Source organism: Frankliniella occidentalis, unplaced genomic scaffold (genome assembly GCF_000697945.3).
Source record: "Frankliniella occidentalis isolate FOCC.00 unplaced genomic scaffold, Focc_3.1 Scaffold116, whole genome shotgun sequence".
NCBI lineage: Eukaryota > Metazoa > Arthropoda > Insecta > Thysanoptera > Thripidae > Frankliniella > Frankliniella occidentalis.
The window spans coordinates 109,024-117,352 of NW_026267244.1; the positions used below are offsets into that span (position 1 = coordinate 109,024).

The following is an 8,329-nucleotide window of genomic DNA, read 5'->3' on the forward strand; positions in this document are numbered from 1 at the left end:
ATTTTGGAAAAATCGCCAGGTCGGAGAAAAATAGGTCGGACAATTTAAATTCACCCTGCGAAGACGAGGGAAGACCGGACCGGCCGGGGGGAACGGGGCGGGGTGGCCGGCGCCAGGCTGACGGCGGGGGTAACGGTGAGCCCCGGGGCCACCTTACCGGGGCCCAGGCTCTACCCTGGGAGAACCGCGGCTGGCGCAGCAAGCAACTACCCGCATAGAGACGCGAGAAGCTCGTTTACGAGTTGATGTCGAGCAGCGGCGAAGACACGACTTGGAACAAGTCACCTCCGTCTTAAGCTCGGGGAGAAAATTCCGCGAACTAATGTATTCCTACGCCAAATACAGACAGGTCGGGTAATGACATTCAAGTTGTAACTTGCACCTCCACGTTTTAATGTGTATAAAAGCTCTAATCAAAGATCCTCGGGCTCCCCGCCACGACGTGTGCAGACTGCAGACGAGAAGTGCTTCGAGCGCCCAGAGGTAGGCAATACATACGGCCTCCCTGCTTGATGGGTTGACTGTCGACACGGCGTGTTGCGCCCAGTCTGTTCTCTCACTGTCGGTTATTTGGTCGTTGCGAGGGAATCAAGAAGGCGAAGTTTTATAAAATGAAGAACAGTTTAAACCAATTTTCACTTTATTGTTTTTAGCTGTTTATTTAATATTTTCAAGTGATGTAGGATGGCTCCAATATATGTACATTTAAGCGAAAATAAATATTTATTTACTCTGTATAAAACAATATATTACATTTAATGTTCTTATGTATGGAAATATTCTACGCTAATTCTTTCTATCATCCTATATAAAGCTCTATCCAGTCAGAAATAAGTCGTCGAAACAGCACCAATTCACTCTCAGCCTCAGCAGTCCTCAATAATTGAATTCCTCTTAAACTATTACATTGAATAGATACTTAAAACAACATAACATAAACATTAAAAACATCTTTAAAATTTAAAATACTAAGACGACGCGATGAGATTAAAATCAGAACATGTTTTCGTAAACTCATTTCTAACTGGACTAAAGTCCGAGAACCCATCGAAATTGAGAAAATGACATTACCAAAGAAACTCACAGCCTTTTTTTCCAGAAAATAAACTAGAGTGCACAACATAAGACAGCGAAACAGACAGATGAAAGCAACGAAGACGAAAAGGAACATGATTAAACTAAACGCTCGCACGGAACGTAAGGTCTCCAACCAAAGAACGCATCCCTTACGCACATATTCAACTGCCAGAAAACAGATGAGGAAGGTGGAAGCTGCTGAACTTTATTACGGTGTCTTAAGTGGAGCCTGTACTTTTAAACTTATGTCTCAAGAAGTACATTATTGAATGCTACAGTACGTCTGGTAAGGATAGCAGTGGCGCACAGTTTTCCAAATATCACAGCAAATAGAAAAGCAGTTAAAATGACCGTCACTGGTTTTTCAAAACGACACTTCGATTTCGTTTGATTCATAAACGAATTTTCTCTTAAGCCCTTCCAGAATCATTCGTATGGGATAATCGTGCGTTATGGACGGAAATCATCGGCACTACACTACAAACGAGAATGCAGTTTAGTGTTGACAGAAAGAATCAAAATTACTGACTTTTCAAGGTTCACTAAACGAGAGGCTGCGATGCCCTCTTATATGTAGTTATGAACAACTATTTATCACAATGGCTGAAAGACGGATCCCTCGTAGAGAAAACCGGTGAAGAACCTCTAAGGACTCAATATTCTCTACTGACACGGAATACTACGACCGTGCCGGTCCCCCGAGATTGGCAGTCATAGTTTACATTTTCCTGAGACTGATGGCAGTTTACGTTAAAGCTTACGCAAGCGTAATAACAGAAATAACAAAAATATGATACGCACAAATATGCCATTTAAAATACAGTCAGGCCACGAGGGCAGACTTATAAGAAACGGATATGCTGGAAGATTGCTGCCGTACATATAGATAATTGATTAGACAACCTCAACAAGGTGAGTGTTTCACCTTAACTAGCATTAAATTTATAAAGAGGAATATCTGCTAGGGAATCTCTCACAGGAAGTAGTTAATGCAGTAATATGTCGTATCGACGCCGTTTGTACCAACGCAACGTACATCAGACTAACACACTACAGTCGTCTGTTGCGTTTCATTGCGACTCCATAAACTAAAACTTTTTACACAATTTTCACACTTGTACTATCCTGGCTAATTACGACGAAAATCGTAAATTATTGTCACAGCTCTATCCACATTTTATGCGAATCTGTTTGCCCATTCGACGTATTTAAGGGGATATAAAGTTCATTCTGACAAATTACAGAGTAAACATTCATCTCGAAGAGATTTATCATATTATGTACTGATAAAACGGCATCGACCAAAGTTTACAACACACTTTATTAAAATGGTAACTTAGTCCTGTGATGTTCGGTTTCTATCAAAAATTAAAAGTCTTCTCTAACAGGTACGTTTGCGAGAAGGTGCTCAGATCAAACCGACTCTTAGACAGGAGCACAATTTCATTTCCTATCAAAGCAATTATTTTTCTATTAATTTTAAAGCGCTTACTGGATAATTTACAAAATTACATCAGCATCGCCCAAAATGTGTCGCATCAACAGGTCCATTGAAACGTCTATCAAACTCATAACTCGCACGCCCTCACATGCACGCACTCATGCACTCATACTAACACACGCGCACACGCTCAACGTACGACAGCAGTTTGGGGTGGATGCGTTTAGATCTGTTCGTTCCCATTCCAGCTCAGTGGCAGCCCGGCGACAGCCTTCAGTGAAAAACGACAAGGACAGAGCGAACATAATACGAACGTCCAAAACGCGGCCGCGCTTTCGTTTCGGCTGGGAGGGCAGAAACACGGGTTGCTTGGCTTGCTTATGGCACGAAGAGGAGTGCGGGGCCCGGGCGCGGCCTACACCGAGTCCCGCTCGGCGCGGCGCGGCGGCTCCTAGGCGTTCAGGTGCGCCGCGCTCAGCACCACGGGGTCCCTGCCGACGTCCGTCAGCTCGACCTGCACCACGTCGACCGGCTGCCGGGCGGAGGGTGACCCCTGCGGCGGCCCCGGCCCGGCAACGGCGTCGGCGTCGGCGTGGGGTCATACGCTGGTCTCTGACCGCACCTTGCCGCCCTGAGTGATGGGGTTCAGCTCCTCCTCCTGGCTCGGCGTCGGCGCCTGCTCGTCCACGAAGTTGATGCTGCCCGACTTGTACCACACGACCAGGTCCACGAAGAAGGCGCACAGCATGATGGCTCCCGTCGTGCCTGCGGGCGCGAGGACACACACAATTAAACTCAAGTTCGGAGAGGAAGGAGTTTTAGACTTTTCAAACAGGGCTAGCACAGAGGGCAGGCGTAATAAGTCACCATCGAGCCCGAGCGAACAGCGCGCGAGTCATGGGGGCACGTACCGTGGTAGAACATCCTGAATATGCTGGCGTCGTAGAGCCAACACGCCCCCTTCTTCCCGTAAGCTGTCTCCCACACGAGGCAGGCCGAGTCCACCACCGCACCGTACACGATCGGGCACGGCACGTTGCCTGCGAGAGAGGACATGAAGCAAAGAGTGAGTCCGGGACCACGGCGGTGGTGGTGCTGGTTGAGCGTCGAGGGAAGCGCTCTGCCCGCTTACCAAAGAGGCCGATGGCGAACTGGATCAGCCCCAGCGCCATCGCCTTGTCTCGGGGATCGACGCACCGCAGGATGAGCAGCATGGACCCCACCTCGGACGTGGAGTGGATGAAGACGAACAGCGAGAAGAGCAGGATGTACCAGATGAAGTTGCCGCACTGCAGGCCGCAGTAGCCGACGCTGGCCTCGGCGGGGAACTCGCCCGTCACGAGGTGGAGCGGCGTCGACGCGTTGGAGTACATGCAACGGCAGTCGGAGAACTGCGGAGTGGGAACGCAGAATGCGTTAGTGACCCCGCCCGGACATGGCTGACTCTGGATGCGAAGCTGTAGTGTACTCACCCCTTCGATCATGCCCGTGACGTCTCGCGAGACGTTGGTGCAGCCCGCGTGGCACGCCGAGAAGTACGTCCTGCCGTCCGCGCCGCAGATGGGGCTGAACTTGGCGTCGTCGCACGCACATGTACGGTTGCACACGGGCTCGAACCTCGGCAGGCCGTCCTCCTGCGGTATGAGGCCCGCGAAGTCATCCATCGGGCAGCCGATGAACATGAGGACGCCCATGCCTAACAGTAGAGAGTCCGTTTAGTCATGGCCATGGCGCCACCGGGGGACGGGCGCGTCGAGGAGGAAGCACTCACCGACGGCGTAGACGAGGGCGGTGAAGGCGATCCAGGCCGCGACGAACCTCGCGTTGGGCTTGACGCGCAGGATGAAGACGCCGCTGATGACGATGCCGAGCCCCATCACCAGGATGCCGCCGACACCCGAGATGAAGGCGGCGCGATGGGCCGGCATGCGGAACTGCGACTCGAGGTACTTGGGCAGGAAGGTGTAGATGCCGGCGATGGGCAAGATGTGCAGCACGCTGCTCGCCGTCCGGCACATGAGGATGTCGTTGTGCAGCAGCCGCTTCACCGCCTTGGGGAAGTCTGCGGGGCAAACGGTTCGTCAGGTCCGCCCGGCAGGCAGGCAACCCATCGGGCGCGCGGCGCGGGGAGCCGCCGTGCGGGCAGGCAACCCAACGGGCCGCCGGCCGGCCGGCCAGTGCCTCGGCTGCCACTCTCACTCTCACCTCTCAGGCTGGGGTTCTTCTTCTCCCTGCGCACCGCCCTGGGCGCGGGCCGCGACGTGCTGAGCCTCTTCGGGAACGAGAACATGGCGAGGGAGGCCAGCATGAGCATGGACGACACGAGCACCAGGCCTGTCGGCAGAGGAGGAGAGAGACGGTCAAGTTTATTTCGAATTTGTCTCCATTTCGCCGCAGCACGGGCAGTGGGCAGGCGGCTGACTTGTTATTGACCCCTCGCGCGGGGCGGGGCGCGGGGAGGGTGGGCTTTCGCGCACAGCGCCCGCCTCCATAGAAGCTCATGCCATTCATGGCTCTCCCCGCTGTGCCCCGCTGTGCCCCGCTGTGCCCCGCTGTGCCCCGCTGTGCCCCGCTGTGCCCCGCTGTGCCCCGCTGTGCCCACCGTGGTTATCAGCTTATCGCCAGTCCATGACACGGCACGGTGCCCAAAGGGACGCGTACTCGCACGTACCAGCGGGGAAAATAAGGGGAGTGGATACGAACGGGTACTTATCGCTACAATGGAGCTAACATGGTTAGTGAAATTTATCACACACGTTTAAAATAAATTGTTGCAAAGTGTACTTACCAAGCCACCAGGCCCCGACCCAGCGCGGGTCCTCCGGGGTGATCTTCGGGTCGACAGAAAGGTCGGCGTACAGCCGCGTGCAGAGTGATCCTAGGATAAAGCCAAGCGCGGGGCCCAGGATGCGAACTCCGATGGTGATCGCTGTGGCAGACAACACGCTGGTAAAGCCGTCGTCCAGGTGCGAGCGTCGGGTCATGACGTAAATTAGAGTGAAGGACGTGTGTTTCTGGTTTCAATGTCGTACCAAAGTAAAGCGGAGACTCTCGGCTTGCGACGTTGTCGTCTATGTACGGTATGCCGAGCGTGTACACCGCCGTCTGTCCCATGCCGACGCCGAGCAGACTGATGAAGAAGATGGCCAGCACGATCGTGGTGATCTTGCCGTTTTGGCGTTGCTTCTCCTCCTCCTCGCACCGCTTGCCCCTGGGAAAAAGATACAGAGAGATGCCGGGTCAGGATTATGTAGTTTTTCTTTTCTTTCCTTTTTTGTGGTGGGGTTGTGGTGGAAGTGTTAGCGGCCTTGGGTTTAGTTCGTATGGGGTAACCTTAATACGATGCTGAGAACGTACTTGTTCTCCTGTGCGGTCCATGGAAGGTTGTCATCGGCGCACGAAGTGCCGTTGGCGGGCCATCCGAGGTGCTCGTTGTCCTCGAGGCGGCAGATGTTCGGCCCGTAGACGAAGGTCTCGCTCTGGTTCACGGGGGTCTTGACGGGGTCCCTCATGGCCTGGATCATCTGCTTGCCGAAGATGAAGTGCGGCATGGAGCAGGTGAAGGACGAGACGGCGAAGAGCACCATACCTGCGGATCATAGCGCTCACGTCAACAACCCCGACCTCGACAACAGTGCAGTCCTGATAGTGAGGCGTGGCGCGGCCGCGGCGGCTCGGCTCGGAGTGTATCGATAGTGCAAGTAGTTGAGCGAGGCTGTGCGGCTGATAGTGCAAGTGAGCGAATGTGCTTCGGCGCGCCGCGCCACTCGTAGTATTGATAGTGCAAGTGAGGCGCTGCTGCTAATAAACCGGTCCTGCCGGCGTCGGGCAGAGGGAGAGGGGGAGAGGGAGGGGAGGGGAAGTGCCGGGCTGCGCACGATCGTCATGGTGGTTCCGACCAACCTGTTCGCCGGCGGCAGCGAGCGGCGCCCAAGAAGCGGCAGAAGGAAGAAAGGGGGAGAGGGAAATGAGGGAAGTAAGGAAGCTGTAGGGCACAGCACTGTAAAAATCTAATCCTTGTAATTCGACTTCAACAGCTGTCGCAAAATGAAGAGTAACGACAGAAGAATGTTTTGACACGACTCGAGGTGAAAGAGAAAGAGGGGTAAAAGCGGAAGTAGTGTGGATAAGTGTGCGGTTTGGGTAATCGTTGTCGTACGGAGTAAGATTCAAACATCTCGTGTAGCTCGAGCTCACCCCAGGCGATCCACTTCGGCCGGTGTCCTTGCCCGCCGTAGTACGTGAGGAGCAGGGACGACCCAATCTGCCCGATCTCGGTGGCGCTCATGATGAGCCCCGTCGTCTTGGACTGGATCTGGAAGAGCTTCTCGATGGTGGTGATGACGGATACGAAGTACGTGTAGTACATGCCCTGCAGCACCCAGGTGATGCAGAAGGTGGCGAGGAACGCCTGCTTCGAGGCAAAGATCTGCAGCCAGCGCGGCGCGCACGGCCCCAGGCCGCACTGCATCTCCTCCAGGTCCAGGTCGTCGTCGTCCGCCTCCGCCACCACAGCTGGAACAGAGAGCGAGATGACCGATCAGCTGACGAGGGCGGTGGACAGCGACAGTTCGTGATTGCGCTTAAAACTTCAATGAAAACAAGAAATTCAACTGTTTTGAAAAACGCGTCGAAGGAGCTTTCTATTGTTCTTTCGAATGTTGTGCCCCGACCGCCGCACCGCCAACGCCAAGGCGCGCCCTACGCCGACTCTATTTTCTACTCGGCTCGGCCACCAAGGGGTTGGGCGGGGCGGGGCGGGGCTGGCCGCGTCGCGTCGCGCCGCTCCACGGCTGGGTGAATGCCCGCCTGCACGGCGCAGGGCCGGCGGCAGCCGTCACGAGCGGGTTGCCTAACCAGCCCCCTACCACCTGCTGCCTGTCTCGATATGATTGGCTGAGCCGCCAAGCAATAAAAATAAAGAATCTGAATAAGAATAAGAGGCGAAGCCTTAACAATCGAGTGGAGTAGCCCCCAGGAGTTTGGGAGATCACGGCCCAACTTATGGGGATCCAACCTTCCCAATCGTAAAGTTTATAGGGTTGATGTGAGTCAGAGATATGTTGTTTTGATCAGAGCACTACAAAAATTGCTGCGAAACTAATTGTCGAGCAATTATTTTCTTGGAAAGATAACTGAGGGCAAGGTTAAAATGAGCGCTTGCTTCTAAAACGCCGTATGTTGCAGTCTGTGCGTTGGCAAGCCTGCGCATGAGAACGGGAAGGAAGAACTGAGGTATATTTCGTACGCGCGAGGAGCGGCGTCCAGTAAATGGGCAAAATGGGTACAAAAAAAAAAACTAAGGAGGGAAGAAGTTGAAAATTACTTCCCCAGGATAATTAATTGCCAACATAACAAAATCACAAAAGAACGGAAACGCACATCGCTTCCGCGACCAGGGATCAGCCTCTTTGTCAATAACAATGCCTAGTATCTCTCCCCGCCCCGCTACCCAAGTTTATTTCAAAGCCCACTCTTGCAGGAGGGGGTCTGGAGTGCAATGAGAAGGAATATCAGCGGCGTCAGCCTGGACGCGGGCGACGCGCCCGGACACGCCAAAGGCCGGCGAAACACACAGAGGCAGACCGCGGTGGCCCGCGGCCGGTGGGCGGTGGGCTCCCTGAGGCGTGGGGCCCTCTGCGGGGGCTGGCCGCGCGGGGCGGGGCGGCGCGGGGCCGGCAGACCTTGGACTTGGCAGCCACGCTGTTATTTCATTAAGAAGCAGAGGACGCATCCTGTCCTTGGCATTCGGTAACAGCGAACAGCATCGGAGCGGCGCACTTTCGCTACACCACCGGCACGCCCCCCCCC

At 54.1% G+C, this 8,329-nt stretch overlaps 1 protein-coding gene across 9 annotated transcripts in view; it reads right to left on the bottom strand.

The window, feature by feature from the left end:
* Positions 1-622: 622 nt before the first annotated feature.
* LOC113207971 (solute carrier organic anion transporter family member 74D) overlaps positions 623-8,329 on the bottom strand; it is a 58,264-nt gene continuing 50,557 nt past the window's right edge. For 2 of the 9 annotated variants that reach the window (XM_052270301.1, XM_026424764.2), the window contains exons 3-12: positions 6,716-7,033; positions 5,876-6,107; positions 5,551-5,729; positions 5,307-5,447; positions 4,724-4,852; positions 4,290-4,580; positions 3,991-4,214; positions 3,651-3,909; positions 3,430-3,558; positions 623-3,283 (exon numbers count right to left, since the gene is read on the bottom strand). In XM_052270301.1, the coding sequence (XP_052126261.1) occupies positions 3,117-3,283; positions 3,430-3,558; positions 3,651-3,909; positions 3,991-4,214; positions 4,290-4,580; positions 4,724-4,852; positions 5,307-5,447; positions 5,551-5,729; positions 5,876-6,107; positions 6,716-7,033 (2,069 nt within the window). In that variant the 3' untranslated portion in view covers positions 623-3,116. The remainder of the gene's footprint in view (positions 3,284-3,429; positions 3,559-3,650; positions 3,910-3,990; positions 4,215-4,289; positions 4,581-4,723; positions 4,853-5,306; positions 5,448-5,550; positions 5,730-5,875; positions 6,108-6,715; positions 7,034-8,329) is intronic. The other 7 variants (XM_052270307.1, XM_052270304.1, XM_052270302.1 and 4 more) reach the window with 7 other exon arrangements.